Source organism: Poecilia reticulata, chromosome 5 (genome assembly GCF_904066995.2).
Source record: "Poecilia reticulata chromosome 5, P_reticulata-male-v2, whole genome shotgun sequence".
In the NCBI taxonomy this organism is placed as follows: domain Eukaryota; kingdom Metazoa; phylum Chordata; class Actinopteri; order Cyprinodontiformes; family Poeciliidae; genus Poecilia; species Poecilia reticulata.
In genome coordinates this window covers 6,291,222-6,313,995 of record NC_088834.1, presented here as the reverse complement: position 1 = coordinate 6,313,995, position 22,774 = coordinate 6,291,222, and the positions used below count along the sequence as shown (strand labels likewise).

Genomic DNA, 22,774 nt, shown 5'->3' with positions numbered 1-22,774 from the left:
TTTTAGTCTCTGCTGGATTACTAAAAGTCTAAAAAATGTTGACACAAACAGACTAGATAGTCACAGCTGAAAGAAAACAGGTGAATTATGCAAGACCATAGCTCAAAGGAAAGCCACATGAATGCCTGTGAAGTCAAATATGATGTTTGATCAAACACCAACTGTAGCTCTCCCTTCAATATCAAATATATTTCAGACACGTCTGCGTTGCTGCTGCACTGACAAGACAAACTAGATGCATAAGAATGCACCTCAGCAAAATGAAAATTGTTACATTTCACACATCTGATGACACAGACAAAACTACCCGTCTGTGAAGTGAAAACACAAAGGAGGCTCTGTTGAGCACATTCAGAAGCAGAAGGTTTCTGTAGACAGCCTGAAGCTGCCGATATAACAGACAGATGCAAGGACAAATACATACAAGAGCTGAACTCGCTGGGCTGCAGGGCAAAGTAATGTAGGGGAAAGCGAAAGAAAAAAAGGGGGTCAGAAAACTGAATTAGCAGGAAAAATATGTCTAACGTGAGTGAAATTCTTACTTTGCCATTTGATTAAAGCTTGTGAGACGGGAAGCAGACAGTTTAATAGGTGAGCCAGGAGACCTGTTACTGTACCTGCATCCGCTCGATCATGGCAAACAGGTCTGAGGTCTGGGGGAGAGAGTTGACACCACAAAGGCACATGGGTTTTACATTCTGTAGAGACGTTACCATACCTTCCAGACCCGTCTTACATTTCTCTGCTTAATGAATAGCCTGATCGTACATTTCCAACAGATGAAGAATGGAAAGTTTCATCACCTCAAATTAAATTTTTGCTCTGTCTGCACTCCCTGCCCCACTTGACACAGCTCTCTACATTCACTGCCAGCATAACCCTTGAAATTGCTCCTTTACGCTTTAAGACAAACACGCTGTAAACAAGCACCTCTCGGGGAGGGAGAATGAGCCTCAAAGCACCGGGGTGCTTCGCTGTGTCGCAAAAGCCCACTGCTCCTCCGACTGTTTGCAACTGCCAAATTAGCAAATTAGCTGCTGCACATCCTGGTTCTGCCATGTGAAGCACAAAGTCACATTAATGTGTGACTGAGACACACTCTGTGCTACTTAGCATGTAGCAAACAGAAAGGAAGCAAAAATTACCTGACACTGAAAGTTAAGCTTATTTTCAGTCATGACAAAATTCGTATTTAAGCCAACATGTGTCCACTTGGAGAGCTGATTCTACTCATAAGATGGAAATATTTCAATCCAGCCAAAGAGTTTTAATTACACCTCAACCCCTCACTGTTGCCGATCTTATATGTTTTGCTCAGTGTTTTGTCCAATTAGCTGAAGCACTGGTGGAGGCTGGAGTCAAAGCAAATACCCTGAGGCATGAACCTTTCATCTGCAGAGTCCACATTAAAGGCTTGTAGCAGTTCCAACCTGTGCAGAAGGAGCATTGCAAAGAGCACTCGCAGTAAAGGCTGCACTGTCAGTTCACCATGTAACACAACTGGACTGCAGTGGCAAGCTGACGTTTCCACATGACAGCTTAAATTTACTGAGGGGAGCTGCAGGCCCTCCAAAACACATATGCACACGGAGGCATTGGGGAGAACATCCATCTTTTTACATGAACATGTACTGAAATGTACTCTTCTGACTCATGCACGCACCTGTCACCGCCTGCAACCAGGAATGCATCCGCTCATCCGATTCTGACCTCATAAAGCCAAAGGTGCAGCCTCAAACTATTGTTGCATGTAAAAATAAACACCACCATATGATGTTCAGGGAGACCCTGCTTCCCGCATGACAAACACAGGTATCAACAAATATTCTCTTTCGCTCTGTCAAGATTATTAGTAAACTCCTCTGACTCCACAGTAAAGTGATTAGAGTTGGTCTCTCTCATAGATGGCAAACCAAACATGCAGCAACTCTGAAGTTAAATGTCCCTCAGAAATGTGCATAATGTGTTATAGGTTTCCATCAGAGCAGTCCATGTACAAATGCAAACAAATTAAACGAAGAGTCTTTTATTAGCCAAAAATACAAGATAAACCAATCTACTACTTCATTTTTGGAAAAAAAAAGTGAAACTGAAATCAATTTTGAAAGTTACGATATCTACAGAGAAAAGAGTCTAAATCTTACAAGCAAATGTTTACATTACTCACATCGCTGAGGCATCGTCTCTTGAGAAAAGGTTTACTATAGGGACTGTTCTTTAGTCCCTCCAATACGGCAACCTTTCCTATCCTGAGCTCAGTCATCATTCCACAAGTACAGATGCAGGCGAGCTGACAAGAGTGCGGGTGTTAATGTCACAGTCAGCCAAATGGAAAAAAGGCAAGATTGACAGTGACACTTGACACCGACGCTCTATCAGCAAGTAAACTTGGAGAGAAAACTTGATCGCTGTCCATCAGAAACCATGCATAAATGTTTGCGTCAAGAGCTTGTGCTGTAATGTGAGAATATTATTTCTCCTTCCTTCCTCTTTTCAAATAACCCCCGGTGCCACCGCCCTCCCGGTGAAACAGACACACAGCTGTTCTTTAGGAAGTAGGACAGAAGAGGAACAATGTTGCTCTCCTCCCTGTCTTCTCTGCAAATATCGTTTTTTTTTTTTTCATGCAATCTCCCACACAAACTTACATGTAAACTGAAGGAAACTTCTTAGTTCTCTTTTTCTTATATTACAAGATGTGACTTATTCTGTTCCTCTTTTCTTTCATTTCAGATTTCTCAAGCCATCTCATTTGGACATTTTTTTTGTTCTGAAAAAATGCCAGTGTGGGTATTTCTGAAACACGACTAAAGAGATGAAGAAAAAAAACAAAACATTGAACACTATTGTACAGCATGGCATGTTTTATAAGTTGTTGAGATGACGAATACATCAAGTACTTGTACAATCCTGGTAGGGATTCAAATCCTATATAGTTGAAGTACAACTTTCAATTTCTTGCAAGCCATTAGAAAATTTAAAAAATGTTCATTCATAACATTTTTCTATAACTTAAAATTAATAGTGTAAGATAACAGACAAGTTGAAGTTCAAGCACATTTAGACTGAAATTCCTCAGTTAATTTTTTAATGTGTTATAAACATAAAATGCTGAAATGAATCTTACCATCTTACTGGTTTTCTTTTCAAACAAAACTTCTCCACTCCTACTGCTAAAATAACACATAACACAACATATTTCAAGAAGAGTTATTCATGCTATAGATATCATTGTTTGCTTCATTTATTTCCTCTATTATGTCCTTTCTGATTTAAAAACATGAACAGCTGGATGTCATCCTAACCCCCACTGGTCCTGCAGGTAAAACACCATTATCTGCAAAGTATTTTTAAGAATGTGCTTTAAAGTCTCTCTTGAAACATTTATCTATTTGTGTGGATATGATGTTTTTTGCTCCTGTAACTTTTTAATGTTCATCATCCACCCACATTTCTATGATATAAGGACATAATAAAAGTATCTTATTTTCTCTTTATACTGGCTTTGGTGTTATATCTCCCCATCTGGCCATTTCTTTCTAGAATTACTACCATCTCACTCTTGCTACAGCTCTAAAATAAACATCTAATTTGCAGAATATTATGTCTTAAGTGCCATTCTGCTGTTTTTAAGTAATGTTGGGAGTCTGACAAGTTGAGTTTACGTGTTAATTATCCAGGGTGTCCTCTCTAAGCCTTCAGTGGGCTGCCTATTTTACTGACAGACACACCAACCAACACAGCTTTATGCCAAACGTCTGTTTACAATCAATATTTGTAAAACGGGATGGGTCAAAACTCTCCACAGTAGCAGAGCCATGATTGTTTGCATTTTTGCTCTTTCCAAACGGCAAATTTTGTACTTTTTTGTTAAGGAAGGTGAATGTTTAGACTTTTCTCCCATGTCATGTAGCAATCATACCCTTCTTTCTGTCTGTGTGGCAACAGGTGATGAAAGGATGCTTACATCATGTTGCAAATGACTGAATAAATCCTGCAGTGTCTCTGGCTAAGAAAATACAAAGCTTAGAGGCTTGGAGATCATGACTTTAATATTTGAAGCTGTGTATACAAGACACTATATTTCAGAGCATGATGATCTTTACCACAGGCACAACAGCTGTGACTATCATTTGCACGTAGTCAAGACTGAGTCTGACACAAAAGCATGAGGAAGTGGGAGACGGACAAGGAAATACAATATGAAACACACAAGAGAAGAAATAAGACAGGCTGTTGTTCTTTGAAAGTACGGCACTTTCTGTGAAAATCTTTCCATCAGACATTTCTCAAACATCCAATATCAACACTGACCTACTTCTAAAAAAAGAAGATTGAGATCTTTTTAAGATGGCTTCTTCCCATACTGGATGGACCTAACCAAGATGATAATCATTTTTTCAGTTTGCAAAATAAGACAAACAAAATTGTGTATTTTTCCATACAGCAGAAATGATGGGAAGTTTCTATAAAACTCATTGTAGTGGGAAAAAAAAAAGAAAGCAACTAACAACATGAAACTTTTAAGCGGAGTTTTTTAGCAAACAGGTTAGCTGAAAGTCACACTCAAATCCTCACGGAAACATTTACGGACAAAAACTGAACACTAATTGCATACTTATTTAAGCACAGCTGTTACAAGGAGGCAAAAGAGTGGGAGACACTAATTACTGTTCAGATTCACAGAGTGGACTCTGGCATTGTGTTTCACTTGAAAGCATACTGATTGTTGGACTGTACTGCTGAGAACAACACTTGAGTTGGAGCTGCTGGGAAAAACAATCTCCAAGCTGTTGGTGCAATCCTACTTTTTGATGTGATCCAACGAAGCGAAATGTGCTGGAAAATACAAAAACTGACAAAAAGCAAGTGAGGAGAATCGCGATCGACATGGCTCAACTTTGGGACCTGAAGGCTTTCTGTCTGGTAAGCTGCTCAAATGTTTGTCTAAAGAGCCTATAATAAAGAGTTAATAGATGTTCTGAATGCCTCCTTGCCACCTTGAAAGCCCAAGGAGTTAATGTATGCACATATATTTTAGTTTAAGTTGATTACCAGCTTTTATGATGTCAGCATCTGCATGCTGGCCAAAGAAAGAGACACAAAGTGCAACAGAGAGTGACCCACTGTTTCTGGGTGATCAAATGGCTCAATGATTGACTGAGTAAGTGAAAGTTCTGCACATGCTGCATCTGTTCGAATGCCTATAGAAGTTATTAATATCCACGACTAGACCTTCAGTCTGCAAGCTGAGCACTAAAGCTTTGACTCCAGTAGGTTTTCACAGCCAGATCTCTATTTTAAATTCTACTCATCAATGAGATGTTACCAAATCAATCTTCCTCCACCTCTCTTTCCCTCAAATGAAATTGTGTGGGTTACAAAGGCAAACTTCTGTGTAAAATAGAAAAATGAACTTCAAAGACCATCATTCAATTGGCTTAGAAGCCTCAGTTTCGGCCAGAAAAATCCATTTATTTGGCTGGCAGAACAGACTGCCCTAACCTCGCTGTGGCCACTGTGGTCTGGGGAACAACCACTGGAGTTACAGCAGTAGGAGTTTGCACAAATGAGCCTCTTCAACTAATAAACACCTGAGGGAAGATTGCTGAATGTCACAGATAAGTACTCTGTATGCCGAAGCAGGACAGTTCCTTCCAAAATGGCAAGAACCGTGAGTTTAGATCATAGAAGAGCGTTCGATTCCCCATCACACATCAGAGCATTCAGTATAAGGTGGCTGTCCAAGAAATTACTGAAGTAATTGTGACAAAGTATTTTGTGAAAATGATTCATTTTTAAAATAAGAATGATGCTGGATAACAAGCAGTGTAGATCTTTTCATGTGTGAAATGTACAACAATGACAGACTACTGCACAGATCGAATTATAAACTGTTTGTCATGTCCAGTTTGTTCAAAATAAGGAGGGCACTGTGTCTTCTAAGGTTATCTTTCTGAAGAATGCACAGAAGTAGGTCTCAGCGTGTTAAATATTTGTCCTGTTCTTTATTTTTAAGTTTTTTAAGTTTTAAGTTAGATGAAATCCCAGTCTATTTCTCCCTAAAGTCATCCAGTATTTTTATCCAAGTACCAGTTGGCATCACTAGAAGCAAATATTGTATTTTTTCTCACGAGCTGTAAAGTCGAGTAGGATGTTGCTCAGATTTAAATTAGAAAAAAATTAAAGGATGCAAAGAAATGTAAAGACACAGTTTTCATACATTTATATCAGACACAGATAGCATAATTTAGCAATTTTGGAATGTATCAAACTGCATATTCATGGGTTACATGATGGACTGAGCACACAACCAACAACTTCAGTCAACTGTAAAATAATTGGGTACACATTCATGATATTGTTGTGGATTTTATCAAATCCAGACAAGGCAGACAATTCTAAATGTTGAAGATACATACAGAAACGGCATTAATGGTAAATTTTGTCCAAGTTCAAACTGTCTATTTCAGGGATCTTAAACTCCGAACCTCAATGGTCAGCGTCTTGCAAATTTTAGATGCATCCCTGATCCGATGCTCCTGGATCTAAAAGCTGCAGGATTCTGCCGTTTGATACCCAAGGTCTAGCTGTGCAGGAAAGTCAAACAATTTGACTTTATACAGTAGCTCTATATTCATATCAATTGGTGCAATGAAACCATATTGGTAGAAGTAAAACAGCTGGACAGCTGGTAAAGTTACTTAGGTTTGAAAGCTTCACCTTGACTACTGTAAACATTCTTGCCATTGTGAAGTTCAAATTTCGTCTCATCTGATCACAAAACCTGTTGGCTTTGCTTTGGCCATCTGCAAATTCCAGTAAATTAGTGTTAATGTTAGTTATTTTAAGCCAGTGCAAAGTGAATTTCAAGTGAGAGATGGAAATAATGGGATGTCTCTATTGGTATGTTTGAGGTAGGAAAAACTGCAGCACATCTATATTTGTCCCATGAGCCAGTGACAGAGGGCACAGACTTTTCTGTCAGGCGCCACACCAGCCTGCCAATGAGAGTTACTGCATCACTGATACTGATGCACTGGGGGCATCGGAGGCCTTTCACCTGGGGCCAACACTTGAAGGATATGATGAGCCAAAAACATGGAGGAAAGCAGTGGGGAATCAAAATGCACAGATGGAAAGAGTGCAAAGCAGGCTAATAATGCAACTATTGCTTTTGAGACTGGAGTTATTTGGGTTAACAAAAACATTTTATGACTCGTGCAAATATTTTGACTCATCACTCATTCAAAATGTCTGTCAGAATTTTTATAAATTTTTCAAAATGCACATTTACACTTTAAACATTTCAGAGGTTGAAAAATATTAGTCAGGTGTAAGCAGTGGATTTATACAGCACAAAATTATTCACATGTGGTTTCCAGAGACACTCCATCTGAGATTACTAACTTGAAATAAAGGTTAGTCAGGTCAGTCCAGCACAGTCATGGTCATTAAAACAGGTATTTCAAAATTTGGCAACAGGGGAAGGTTCCAACTCCTGTTTCAAAGTGACATTAGCATCTCCATTGTCAGCAGAGGGAAGTAAGAAGCGCTGTAAAGTTTCCTGGTAGATTTCTGTGACTTGAAACAGCAGATTAATATCCATCGACTCTGAAAGCTTTGCAGTTGACATCAAACAACTTGGGTTCTGCGCCTCTCCACTCTTTCTGTATGTATGTATTTTTATTTCATCTGAAAAGAAGACTTTGGACTTCTGAGAAAAAGTTCACTCTTTTTTTCCCTCCTTATTAGTTTAAGTAAGATTCTTCTGATGCTGTCTGCGGCTCATGAAAGGCTTAACTCAGGGAATGAGGCTGCCATAAGCCCATAAAATATCTATGTGGTGACTCTTGAGGCCCTAACTTGGAAAAATACACTACAAAAGATGACTCAATCTCATTTTTGAATGAACTATTTTTCTGGTGCTTGTGAATCTTTATCCATCACATTTTTCCCTCCATTAAACATTCTATTAATACATGTAAATTAAAAGGCCCCTGTGAACAACCAACTTCTTTAATACTGACATTTAGTGGCTCACCTTCATTGTGGAAGGCATCAATGACAAGTCTAATACTCAGTCTCCTCATGATTTTGAAGGTAATTATACGACCAAAACAAAAACATTTAGCGAGTAAAACTCTTGGCCTTATGTCTAGTTTCCTGAGAAGTTTGGTGTTTTTATTAGCTGTGAGCCACCATGGAAGTTCCTAAAATTAAAATAAATATATCACTATGTTTTGAATGCAATTACAGATGGAATCAATGATATTCTATTTCATATTGAAATGTGCCTGTTTAAAAGCCGGTTTGAAGTTTTGCAAAATTTTGTTCAGCACTTCCGCTTAAGTCTGTTATGTAACACTGTCTTCATGCACAGCCGTTTATTCAGAAATAGTTCCTCTCTGATGGACTTAACTCTTTGCATTTCGGCCAATCAGAGCATGCCGTAACTACTGAGAGCCAATCAGCTTAGCTGCTGTCAAACTTGAAAGCTGTCCACTGCTGTCAGCTGTCACTGCCATGTCAGAATGATGCAGGCAGCTCCACCTTGTCCATCTCTGTTGTCATCAGAGCCAGCTGTCCTTTCACAAGGCAACAGGGTTCACGCACCCTGCTTCACATTTTATCCGTCTTCAACCTGATGCATCTCTGACTCATCCAGCAAAATGATGAGTTAAAGCACTCAAATGTCAGCTTTAGAGTTCTTGTTTCTTAGTGGCTTAATGCGACTAGGCAAGATGTTCCAGGGATGAGGAATGTAAAGAAAAGATAACGGAGAGTTAAAGACGCGTGTTACCTTTACTGACGAGAAACGAGGAAACAGAGGGTGGGACTGTGGCAGTACGGGATTTATTTCATCAGATATTCGGGAAATCCTTCCATCTTGTTTCCTGTGAGTCAGAGAGGATCGAGGGGCGGGGATGAGAAAAGGGACAGAGACATTACTGAAAAGTTTTTTTTATGCAATAAGAGCGTGGGGAAGACAGACAATGAAACCCAAATGAGTCATGACACCTAATGTAGTCCTTCCGAAGTCTCTAAATAGAGCCGGTGTTGTGCCACAATACTTCTTTCCTCAAAGCTGTCGCAAAACATCATTCCTGTTTTACATAGTTTTTGCCTTTGCTGCATTTTGACCTAAGTTTTTTTTTTGTTTCTTTATCGAACAAAAATGTACAGAACAGACAGGTTTTGCAATAAAGAACAGTACATCAAAAGCGATTACAAGATATAATGCATAAAGAGTCCATTGTGAAAAAAATAATAATCAGAGGATAAATTTAAACAAGATAAGTAGAAATATACATTTTGAGGAAATGAAATGCAGTAATACAAAATATGTGAATCTAGGAGAAAATATACAAACAAACAAAGCAAATAAATGACTAAAAGAAAAAAACTAAGTTTGGTAAAGTATTCTTTGTAATTTGAAAGAAACATATTGCTCTTTTATTATTAATCAATTTGAGGAATTAAATCTGAGATTTCAGTTCTGACAAAAAATTTGTAATATTAGGTATCAAGTTTGCAAACTTTTGTTTGGGAATGGATAAAAATTGCATATATGATGATAAAATTACACATATTTTCAGAGTTACTGTAAAAGCAGATAGAATCCTTCAGTCACAATGTGCATTCAGTTTCATTTGAAGAAAAAATGAGATTCAAGGTCACTCCAAAGTTTTGGGGAGATGTTCACAACTTAGAAATCAAATGTGACGTCCTGACCGGAGGTTAAGAATAAATGTTGTGAAACGGCTGCAATAGAGAGGAATGCGATAAAGTGCAGACACCAGGAAGAACAGAGAAAATTGGTAGAAGAAAGGACCCTCAGCTCTCCTCTCCTCTCCTCACCTGCAGCTCTCTCAGCCCATACTCTGCTCCGTTTGATTGGACTGAATTACCAGTGTGACTAGGATTCTGGTCGCATTACACGACTTCACGCTTCGTCTCACACAACAGTCAGTCACTGGAGGTGGCAGCCCTTCTGTGCTGCATCCTGTTCACAAACCTGCAGCAGCGGGCACCTCTAAACAAAAGTATAACGATACAATCTGATTTCTTGGTGAGAATGGAGTGAGAATTGAGGGGGGGGTAGAAGTGTGCTCTCACCATCACATATTTCTCTCACTGTGCCATTTTGGTTGAAACCATTGCAGTTCAAAGGCAGCAAAGCTGAAATAAGATCCATTACACACAATCTCTTTTCTGCAACACAGTCCATTAATAGATATCAGACATCCCTCCATTACACTTGAGGAGGATCTATAAGTCTGAGTAAACAGAGCTCCACTCCCCTGACATCAGACCGCTGGACTGGACTCAGGTTAGAAAATCTATTACGAACAAAGCTCTTTGTTACCCTTAATCTCTGCTGAATGACTGAAAACAGTTAGACTGCTAGACTCTCAAAACATACATTTAAAGTTTGTCCTTTGCTTCTCATATTACCATGTATCACAGTGGGAAAAAAGTCAAACACCACATACCGACACTGACTACACATTGTGTTGTGTACAACAGCAGTTGTAAAAAGGAATAAAGGCAACAGATCTGACTTGACTTGATCTTTTACAACTTTCTAATGGGAAGACTCATTTATCTACATAGTGTCTGTCAGACAGCCTTCCTTCCCATATATATCTGCTTAAATCTTAATTGATTTATGAATTTAAGCCTTTGCTGTTGAAAATTGAAACTAATTCAGTGAATTAGGCCTCACTGTCTGTCTTGGTCACAACGGCATTTTCTGGGATTCAATATCTGAATCTTTTGTAGACTGTATGACATTCTGTGATTGTAGTTCAAGACTTTAGTCTGATTCGTTTTCCAATTGTTCTCTGATCTGTGTTTGCTGTCAGTGTACAGATTAGAAATGTGAGGACTGGGATTAGTTAAATGCGGAGCTGTTTCTGTTTCTATAAATGTTTAAGGGTTGATGTTTCTGATTGTTACAACTAACTTAGTTGCCAAACCATTGCGTAATCTGTAACATGTAACAGCATAAAGAAGATGCATATTTTGTTAGTTTGTTACCGTATGCATATAAAATCTTTTAAATAGGCATACCCATGTGGACAGAATAGAAAAGAAAAAAACAGAAAAATCCTTTTTTGTTCATTGGTGTACCAGCAGCCAAGTGAAATAAATGGGAGGGAGCAGATTCACTCAAATACAAAAAATACATGTTGAGAATATGAGACTGTAAAATAAGTGCATGTGTACCACATAATGCTAAAGCAGTATTTGAAAGTGTTAACCAGTTTGTAACAAATATTCTTAAATCACCACATAGAAGTTCAAAGCAGATAGCCAGAAATTTTAATTTGTTGAGACATACGGCCAAACATGTGAGTATAAGAAAAATTAAAGAGTACACTATAATTTTGAAAAGTGTGTTTGAAACAACACTACATGTGCAAAGAAATCTTCATATATCTGTTCCATTTGTAGATGTTTGATGCGATAATAGTTCTTAAATTGCATCCACTTTGAGTGAATGTAGTTTATATCATAAAAGTGGAAACCAAGCAGGGACTAAGTTCTATGCACACTGTTTCAGGAAGTATGATAAATAATAATAATAATAATAATAATAATAATAATAATAATAATAAAAGGAAAAAAAAACAATAAGGATCGTGAGCTACATTTAGAGAATCATAGAGAGCAAAAGACATGCAATCAAATACCATCACCTCCACAAATCCTGCACTGATGGTTTTATGTGAAAAAAGGGCTTTTCTCAATTATCTGCCTCTCTGGAGGCAGAGAAGTTCACTGGTGTGGGAGATTAACTATTACCATGAAAATGATGTGGATAAGAGCATAAAAAAGACAGATGCAGTTAATAGAAGGTGTAGACGCCAGTACCACTTATTTAGCTGAGTTAAAGAATACGAGTCGCCCTGTCCATTGCCAAGCTGCTTGCTCATTATCTAAGGTGAAAAGTGTTTTTGCCAATTACACTTAACTTATTCTTTGCTGACTTGAGTATTAAGAGTAAAATCAGCGCTAAAACCTACAAAACAAGTTTTTTTTCTGCCAAATGAAAAGGATGTTCTATTCTAACTAATAAAGCACAGAGAATTCTCCGCTGACTGGTCTGAGTGCATCATTCCTACCAATAGAGTTTGTTTTACTTCTACATTTATCTTCCAATCAGACAGCTGTTTTTTTCTATTCTACACACACGATTTGAAGCTTTTTTTCTCCTCAGTTTTTTTTCCTCTTTTTACAGATGCAGTTGTGTTAATGTGTTTGTTTCCTAGCAACATGATGAATCAATGAGAAATAATCCCAAAATCACAAATTGCAGCAAGACTGCTTGCATGGAATTAGAAAGAAAACCAGAGCCATTATACAACTCGTGAGTCATGTTAAAGGTAAATTAGATCTTTGGGATAACAATTTCTTTTATATTAATAAATAGGGTGAAAAATTAATGATTTTAATTCTAACTACAATTTGCACTCTGATCGAAAATGGAGCTTTATGCAAGATGAGCCAAGAATATTACAACATATGAACTATTTTCCTATTCAGTGCCTCACCAAAGTATTCACATTCATTTAACTTTTCACATTTTGGTAAGTTTCAACTATAAACTTCAGTATTTCATTGGGATTTTAGGAGAGTTACCCTCTACAGCAGTGGTTCAGAGCTGCCAGTTGCTATTAATAATTTGACAAAAAAAAGTGCAGAAGAAAAACTTAAAAAAAATATACACCTATTTTTTCTTCTATTTTCTTGCATAAAATTAATGACAAAAATATCAGTAATATTTATGATTTTTTTTCTCATCATTAAGTTGGAAAGTAAGTGGGTTTTTTGTTTAAATTATCTCTTACAAACATCAACATCTCACAGAAGAAAATGTATCAATCCTCTTTTTGTAAATATTTTGTTTTTCTTAGTTTTAAAACAAACCTAAAGACAGAAACAAAATGGTGGTTGTTTAAAAGCAACCATACATTTTCTACTATAGATATTCACTAAAAAAAAGTTTAAGTTGTCTTTTCACAAAAGGTTACGCAACATTTATGACTCTTTATTTATTAATTAAATGTTTTATGCAGGAACCTAATAATTAAAATTTATTTAGCTGGACTGAGGGTAAAAATGGCTCCAGAGCAACCGTGGACCTCTTGGTTACTTCTCTGTCTACCACTGTCTAGTCACTTCAAGAAGATTTCTCTGCTGTTTTCAGAAAGCCCAAACCTTTGCATATTGGTTAGTTAGTTAAACTAATCAGACCACATCATTTGTTCTATGGTGATAAAACCCAGTGCAGAATAAAAGAGCAAATTCTACAGACTAAATCAAAGCTAAATTTACAGTGCCAGAGACCTAGAGGCATTTTACGTTGATAGCTTTTTATTTACAACGTTTTCTTCAAGTAATCTCCTGATTTTCTGCTCATTCGTGGTGGCTAGAATGTTTCTCAAATGGACACAAGGCTGTCTGAAACTAAATCCACCAATTAATCCTGTGTTTACCAGCAGCAGTCTCTGTGGAGTGTGTGGCCCATAAAGTCTGAGAAGAATTTCTGCAATCCAATCATGTTGAAGGCCAGGTTGTACCTCTAAATACCAACATGTTTCAGTAAAATGGATTTAAACTTTTCAGGATGAGAAAATGTGTCTGCTGAGTACGCAAAAGATAAGAGTAAATAGAAACAGATGATAGGTCAACAACATAGCTTGCTACCCAAGTAAATTTTCTTTGAGGGCATGCGGTACATCAAACCTTTGGACTGAAGACTAAATAAAACCTTTGATATCCATAGACAAACTGTCATGTATTGAATAAAGCTCATCTGAAATATACAGAACGAGTGCCAATGTGCAAAACAATTTATTGTTATTGATAGGTATTTTCTTAGAACCTACATAAAAGAACCACAGACAACGTATATGAATTTATGACTAAACTTTTGCGCAAAAGAAAAATACTCTGTCAACTGCTCCTCCGAGCCGTTCACAGAGCATTCTGCCAATCTTTAGGTAGAGCTTGTCTTTTATTATCAAACTTCAAAGAGGGAGGAAAGGCAAGATAAGACAACAGGGAAACAGCTGAGGTCGTAAAACATTTTACCTAAACACAGCAAAGGTCGTAAAACAATTTAACATCTGTCCCATGATCTGAGCCTGGTTCAAATCTCGGTCAAACTGTTTCACATGAAGATAACAGGCAGCTGTGACTTCTAGGTCAGTTCACACATACAGTTTAAAGCAGAGAATACTTTAAACTGACGAACATTAGACTGAATATGAACTAAAGTAACAACAAAATGATAATACCAAAAAATCCCTATCAGTTATGTTTAACTTTGTGTTGTCACTTATGCAATCAGGCGAGCATTGGGATTAATCACATGCATGAAACATATTTTAGGAAATATTTCAGTATTTCATATTGATAAAAAATTTAAAATAATTCAAATTAATGCTAAGGTAAATCCAGCAGGCTCTTTGGCAGTTAGACAAATGCTGCTCCAAAATCCTTCTGACCTCAAGCTTAATGTTGGCTGTGTGTCCAGCTGAACAATGCACTGGTTACTTTGGCAATGAAAGTTAGCCAAAAACCCTGTTGGCAGAGTCAGACATCATCTTGTCAAATGTTGCTATTATGGGCTTTCCAAATAACAGAGTAACACGGTCTGTTACAGCTGATCTAATGGGCTTATATACATTTCCCCATTAGCATGAAGATCTTGAGTGACATAGATTAACAGAGAGACAAGAAAAACAACCTTTTGTTCTGCATTTCCAGTGCCTTCCGTAATTTTGATGCTTTCCACATTTTGTTATATTACATTCACACATTTCCTGCGTGGGTTTTTAGGAAATAAATCAACACAGAGAACAGAATAATTGTAAAGGGGAAGGAAAATGACAAATGCATCTTAAAATGTGCTACAAAAAAACTAAAATGTGAAGCATGTATTTGTACTAAGTACTCTCATATATCAAACAGAACTCTTTTGAAGAGCGAGAATTATTGTGTTTGTATGTCTGAAACATCCATCCATTTTCTATGCCTGTGTAATGCTTGCAAGGTCATAGGAAGGATGGTTCATATCTCCAGGAATCAATCGGTGAGAGGCGGGGTACACCCAGGACAGGTCAGTACTTTATCAAGCGGCTGCCAGAACATGCCATAATTTATACATGCAATCAGTGGACATGCAGATTGTAAATGTGTCTAAGATTAAAAGCATTAAGATTACGTTCGGTTAATTGTTGAAAGGTGTGGTAGATCTGCCACAACTTTAAAACCACCTGCCTAATATCATGGTGGCCACCATAGTTTTTGGCTTGTCGTTCAGTGAAAACTGAATCTCTGGAGATGTTTGACAAAGGCAAGCAGGATCACACTTGCTTTACTCATGCTAGTTAAATTGTGACTGTTTTATAAAATGAGGAGACTAAATTGTCTGAGAAGAAAGGTGCTCAAGAAGTTCAATTTGGAAGGCAATGACTTCAATAATTTTGTTTGTGTGTAATCTCTTTCACTTCCAGAAAACACATTTTTGATGCAAGTTCTAAGATTTAGTTTTTTAAGGATTCAATACAAAAATGGACTTTCAATGATGTGGTAGTGTATAACTTGTTCTGAAGGAAAAGCTGCAAGACCACCTACTGAGAAGACCAGTTAACCAACCAAGCTGACCGAAGTGTGGATGCATATCTGCTCTGTTCCTTCCTGTAGATTGATTCACTGTTGTGTCTCCAGTCTAGCCTGTTGTCCAGCTGAACACCAAAATATTTATATTCCTCCACCACCTCCACTTCTCCAATGATAGAAACAGTCTGTTTCTCTGGAAATCTACAATATTCTCCATTGATTTGTTCACATTTAAGATAAAACAGTTGTTCCCAGTCTACAAAGCGCTACACCAGCTGTTCTCAGCTTTTTCTCCATCTCCCATACACTTAACAGATGTTGCATATTATTTTCTGTGAGTCTGCTGTGAACAGTGCAATCTCATTTGCCGTGATCTGTTGCTGCAGCAGCATCAGAACCAGGGACTTAAAACTTTGAACTTGAATTGAAATGAATTTACACTTCCAACTAGATGAGTAACAGTTATACCTGCAAGAAAAAGGCACGTGTCTTTTTTTTACCAGCTCCAAAGGAAAATATCTGTCTTAAGATCTCTATTCTAATGCTGAGGTCAATGTCTAATTTAAAGATTGAAAGGATCATCTTGTCGCTTGGGTGTCAAGGAATGTAACAGATGCTGCTGTGCTGTATGACATCTTTTCCAAAGAAGAAAAAATTTGACTGGCTGTGTTCAACATGTAACAACAATTTCCTGTCTTCCTCACCATCTGTGGACTAAGGAGATTCTTCCAACTCATTATGAGGAAAGGTTTTGTGTTCCCATGAACCACAAGCTGATGTTTTAGGTCATACTTAAAAAACAGTAGGTTTGGCAAAAAAACAACAAAGAGCATGAGCCAAGCACACCACATCAGAGCCATGGTAAAACAAGGTGGTGACTGCATTATTTTCTGGAGGAAAACCTAATGGTTTATGATGGATGAAAATGTGAATTGATTATGTGTCTGCTGGAGAGATGAATGAGAAGTTTATACTTGGCATCAAAAAGAGAAGCAAGAAAACAAAAAAGGTTTTGGAAATGTTCAATGCAGAATCAACAAGTAAGCATGACTAAATCTGTGTGCATATGGTGTTCTCATTATCTAATAGCTTCCAAGAATTTATGTGATGTGACATGCAGAAATGAGTTTTAGTTTGGATGCGCACATTTTCACAACCAGTTTACAGTGGAACCTCAATATTTGCAGGGGTTACGTACTATGAACGCTGCAAATATCTAAACTCTGCAAATATTCAAATATTTGAGAACCCCTCTAAAAATCCCTAAAACTGCCTATTTTAATAGTTCAAACATCAAATATACCTTAACATACATCATTACTAACATTGGAAAATATTTTGGCACTGTCGCAGATGTAAACATCACTGCACTTTCTCATCTTTGCCCAAGCTGCATTTTCATTCAAATAATTCAGATATGTTCAACAATAAAATCTGAAAATCTACAAATTTTTCAAGAATAATGTTCCACAGAAAAATCCACAAATTAGTGAATCCTTGAATACTGAACAGTAAATAAGCCGGATCGAATTTATCGCAGCTTTTATACCCTTGTTGTCCTTTTAACAGATTTCTTTGCTTTTCTGTTGAATTGCAAAGGATAAATGTCACACTATCCTGTGAAATTCTATCAAAAACTTTTTTGTTGCAGAAGTTTTTGAATTTTCTTTTGTGGTCTTGTTTTTTAAATCACAAAAACTGAAACGTTAACGAGTCACTACACATTTGAAAGCGTAATGTCGTAATAACATTTCTTGTTGTTTGTCATTAAAAGCAACATCTGAGTCAATGCTACCACCAACTGGGAAACATTGCAACAGGAAAACTTGGGTCATACACTTATTATAAGGTGTGAATTATCAGTGGAGGTCCTGATAACATGTTTTTCTCATTGCAGTATTTGAAAAAGGAAGTAGCTTTCATGAAATGGGTTTCCAATGCAAATTACTCTACAAAAACACCAAAATCAACACACCTATCACCTGCACCACAGGAGGAAACAGCAATTTGCTTCCTGTCTTAATTTGAGAACATGATTGCTGCCTGTGTTTTTGGAGTGTTTCGCTAAAAATCCAAGGTTGTTGTCATCACCCACTTCTTTTATCAATGTCACCAAGCGAAAGATCTCTGAGTTATGCCAGAATGACTAACGGGAGGCTTCACTTTGGCAAAACACAAACTTTGCAGACATGCTGGCATAAATTCGGCTTACTAATCATTGCGGCAAATGAGGCTCAATTAAGTTCAAGTGCTCACAAGAAAGTATTCGTTTCTCCAGTTCATTCTCTTTGTAACAACGTCAGGTTTCACTGTTATGACATTCTTGCCCTGGGCTTGCATATCTAGGATTCATTATGTATACTGAGCACAAATAATAATTAGATCACAGTTTTGCTTTAGGAAGAATATTTTGCCCTGATGCATCTTTTTCTTCTCCTAGTCCAACAAATACGTGGGCACTAAGTGACACGCACACACATGCGCGCGCACACACACACCCAGACATTGTTTGATTGTTCGCAACTACACACATAAACCCCTATGCTTTGCAGGTTCACTTAGTAGAGAGCAACTAATCTAATCAAGTTCTACAGCTAATGCACAATGAAAGCAGAGTCATTTACTCGAGATAAAAGACGTCTACTTCCTGTGTGGACAACAGCAGCAGGCACATAGAGAAAGTTCAGCATTCAGAGTGGCACCCAGTGGGATGAAGAGATCTGAGCTGATCAGCAGAGTTGTACAAGAGGCACAATCTTTTGAGCTGCGTCTATCCCGTCAGTTCCTCCTTTATCTGTCAAGTCTTGTCATGAGTTAAGCTCAATTCATCCGTCTTCCGTCATCAGCAGTTTATCCCCACAAAGGCAGTGCACTCTTTCATATATCTCTCCATGCTCACCTGTCTTTGGTGCTACCTCACTCACAGCTCAGCCTTCCCTCTTCAATAACTTGGTCCGCGTATCGCTCGCTCCATGCGTCTGGCTCAGCCTCTCTATCCTCCAACACCTGCTGTCGAGATCAGCCTCTCGCCTGTCAGATGATGCTGAGAGCAGCCCTCCCCTCTTCGTCTTCCCCTCCCTGTTTTCCTCTCTCCCTCTCTCAGTCTCTCCTCCTCACATGCTTGTGTTCACGCTGCTGCTGCTGCTTTTTAATCTAAGGCGGTCACAAGCGCTTTCTTCTCTCTGTCTCTCTTATGTTTCCATCTGCACATCCTGTCTTTTCTCTTGATCTGTTTGTGACAGAGAGATGCACATCCAAGCTCTAGCTGTTCCTTTGCCTCAGTGAGCCTGCTTGTTAATTGCAGAATTTGCTCATTCAGTAAGACGCAACTGCAGACAAATCCACGTTTGGAAGTCAAGTTTTAAAAAAAAAAGACAAAAAACAGAACATAACCTCTTTTGCTGGGGGGATGCAGAGACATCAGATTTCTGTGTCATCATCTGCCTCTCTCTGACAACTTGTTTCAACATCACAAAACCCCTTCTGCTGAAATGAGCCTAAACACCCCATTGTCCATTTGACACATTAGTGGCAGGCAGCGAGCTGAGAAGCTCTCAAATGTTGCAGATTTTGTAGCACACTCGCACATAATGGGGAAAATGACTTGCTCAGCTCGCAGAGGAATGAGCATAGGTCGGAGTTGTGCAGTGTATTACAGAGTAATCACATTTTCCTCTTTGGCGAGAAGCCTGATCTTTGTGCATGAACATAAAAGAGTCAAATACATTACTAGGCATTATGCATACAATCACAAAAGAGTTGAATAACAAGCATTGCTGGAGTCTACTCCAAACACAACAGTATCCACTGGTAAATGATTGCATTTCAAATGTACTTATTTATCTAGGTCCAGTTTAATTTAGTACTAACATACAAATGGACGACATAAGCAGAAGAATTTTAGTTTCGAGAGGTGACTTGACATTCCAGATGAAGTGATTATTCAGGATGTGTCATCCATGCTGAAACTCTGACTCAACTTCATAAAAAGGTGTTTTAACTCTGTCCCTCAACTGCTTTGGTCAAAACAAACATTTAAACAACAAAATAAACCTGACATCTAATCACATATAGATTAAAACAACTGTGACAGAGGAATTATGTTTATAGTCAAGTCATATATTACCGTCTCCAATGTCTGTTTCTTAAAGTGTTGGCCTGTCTTGTCACCAAGCTTTGTGGGATTCTGCAGTTAGCATTTTTACAAATTTGCAGTAAATAAAAGGCCTACATGCAATAAGAATATGTTACTGTATTTTAGTAGTTTCTGAAATGCTCTTGTTGGCTGAACGGTTTTAATTTTTCCACAGTTGAGGGTTTTTGAGCATGTCACAAGATCTCAATATGATGAAGTATGGACTTTGACTAGTCCACTCTGAGACCTTGATCACTGTGGAGGTGGAGTCTCTTGAAGGTTTGAAGGCTTCGTCAATTATGACAAGTTGTCCAGGTCTTAACGCAGAAAAGCAAGCCCAGACTATTATACAATCATCGCCATGTTTTGGTATGATGTTATTTCTCTGAAATACTGTGTTGTTTTAGTGCAAAATGTAATGGAACCCATGCTTTTCAATAAGTCCCATCTTTGTCTCATATGTCTGCCGGGTTTACCCAGTCTCTTCTCTTTTTGTTAAATCATGACCACTGACTTTAATCGAGGTAAGAGAAAATGTAAATGTCTACTGTAAATGTTGAATTAGGTTTTCTGGGACCTCTTAAATAAGTTGTTAAAGAACTGTTGAAGTAATTATTAGGTTGGCCAGTCATGGCAAGATTCAGCACGGTTCATTGTTTTCTCGATTTGTAAACAATGGCTCTTACTATGGATCGATGGAATCCCAGAGTCTTAGAAATGGTCCGGTATCCCTTTCCACACTACAAATCAATGAAGTCATTATTCTATGATTCTTGAATAACAAGAAACCAAACAGTGAATGTGAGCCAAAGTATTCAGATATCTGTTGGCAATCAACACAAATTTGTGTATGAAGCAAATCAAATCACAAGAACTTAATCATACACTTGTGACAGTGAAAGAAACACACAGAGCCTGCTATCCTTTCATTTGCTGCTTCAGTGGCTACTCCAGTTAATCCACGCTGTGTCTCCCAGCACACAGGTTCCAGGTAAGCCGCTCAACCAGTCACCACAGAAAGATATCCCGTGTGTACTGGGATAACCTGGACACAGTGGAACAGCGGAGAGGGAGAGCATGACACATGCAGGTTAAGTACAGTCAACACCTTTCTCTGGCTGTTTCCATTCTCTTCCTTGCCAACAGGAAGGATCAGATGATGAAAGAGCAAATCTTGGTTATCACGGGGAGAGCAAATGTTTGTCAAACCAGGACAGAAGAAGGGTGATATCTCTGTATATTATCTGTCTGTTTTTTTAGATTGCTATACAGAAAATCATAATTGCCATATTAAACTTTGTAATTGGAGAAGCAAATGTACATGGGTTAAGATTAGACTTCTCTGAATTAAATATTTTTTATTTAGTTAGCTTTACTCATCTGTTTGTCCCACTCTTTCACTGTGACTGTTTGCTTCCTTTTCTATTCACACTCCTTTCCTTAGAAAAACGGAGTTTAACATTTACACAGTCTAAGAGAGCCAGTACCAATGCAGACGTGAAAGAAGTAACAATCAAAGAAAAAACAGAGGATGAAGGCATGACAATATACGACAGACTAAAACTTAAATAACACCATGGAAAATAAACTAAACATTAATAACTCAAATCAAGTGGAAAACAAAAGCAAGAAGGCAAAAATAAGCCAAAGCTTTAGGTACAAATTTTCTGAAATATGCCAGGATGCAAAGAAGTGAGTGAAGACCATCAGAAGCTTCCAAAATAAAACTGAGAAAATTCCAAGTTTCAAAACTTAAGAAAACAAAACCACAAAGAATGCAACGGAGTAGGGGGATTTTCCTGCTCAGTCTTTACTTATCTCCAGAGTATTGGTAAAGAATGTTATGTGTAGGATGTAGAGTAATACAGAAGCACAAAATGCAAACTAAAACCACCCACACCCAAACTAAGCAGCGTACAGAACATGTAAAAGCCTAGCATCAAACCAGATGTTTTTTGTCCTCTGTAGCCAGCCAGAATACAGGAGAAAAAAGTTAGAGACTGCAAACATCTCCCATTTCTAAGGTCTCCTTTTACATTACAGTCATGCTAGATGTCAATACGACTGTCCCCTTGGGTCTCTGAAGACCCCTGTAAAATCCTGGTAATCTAGACCCTAAATAAATAACTACTGTAGTTAAAAACTCCTGGTACATTTTAGGTTTTTAACCAGTTTATTAGTATTTTGAATGTTTTTCTTGTTTAAGTTTCTTGCACAATGCAAGCGCTCTACCAACTGAACCACCAAGCGCTCATAAACTTCATTCTTGAAGTTGTTTATGGGTTACTGTTGCTCATTGGTTCTTCATAATTAATAATGCATTAACTGTTCATTCAAAAATAAATTGCAATGCTAAGTCTATACAGACATATTGTGGTTCTTTCAGAATGTAATAGAGATCACTCAATGGGAAGGAAGACAATTTATCCTTTAGGCTGTTCTTTTTCAGGAGTTATGATGGTTGATTTATGAACATTATAATTATTTAATGTGGCTTAATATTCTTACATCATAACTACAGCAATCAAATAGTTATACTATTACACTTCCAGCAGGATCAATGCCACACTGAAGCTTTGAAATAAGAATGGAACTCTTTAAACTTTATAAGCTTTTCTGATGTATTTTTCCTGATATTCAAATGACCATGTTTTTTACATCCAACTTTATTTAAATATTTCCTTTTATTTTATGTTTTATACAAGTTCCCATTAAAATAACTTCTAAAACTAGCAAGATGAGCTGATCCCCATGATCAAATGGTTCTGTGTTTTATACGCTAAACACTATATTAGCAATGACAAGCAATCAGATAAGACTTGTGATGTAACACTCTAATTCTTTAAAAGTAAAATTAATTCAGCAATACATAAATTAAGCTTTCGGGTGACAATGAAAATATGCAAGCTCTGATGTGTCTCACAGAAGATTCTGTAGAGACAGACAAAAAAGAGGATTGTAAGCAAACAGATGACTCTCCAGCAAAGACTAATTAACATGAGT

The 22,774-nt window shown here is 37.7% G+C and overlaps 1 protein-coding gene across 12 annotated transcripts in view; it reads right to left on the bottom strand.

Annotated features, from left to right (window-relative positions):
* Nucleotides 1-22,774, bottom strand: part of rap1gapb (RAP1 GTPase activating protein b) — a 106,827-nt gene that overhangs the window by 26,067 nt on the left and 57,986 nt on the right. For 2 of the 12 annotated variants that reach the window (XM_081606894.1, XM_081606902.1), the window contains 2 exons: nucleotides 8,804-8,897; nucleotides 618-653 (listed from right to left, as the gene is read on the bottom strand). The exons of 2 other annotated variants lie outside the window; for them this stretch is intronic. In XM_081606894.1, coding sequence (XP_081463020.1) covers nucleotides 618-635 — 18 coding nt within the window. In that variant the 5' untranslated portion in view covers nucleotides 636-653; nucleotides 8,804-8,897. Of the gene's footprint in view, nucleotides 1-617; nucleotides 654-2,167; nucleotides 2,433-8,803; nucleotides 8,898-18,535; nucleotides 18,673-22,774 lie in introns of those variants that run through there. 8 more of the 12 variants (XM_081606890.1, XM_081606892.1, XM_081606891.1 and 5 more) reach the window with 6 other exon arrangements.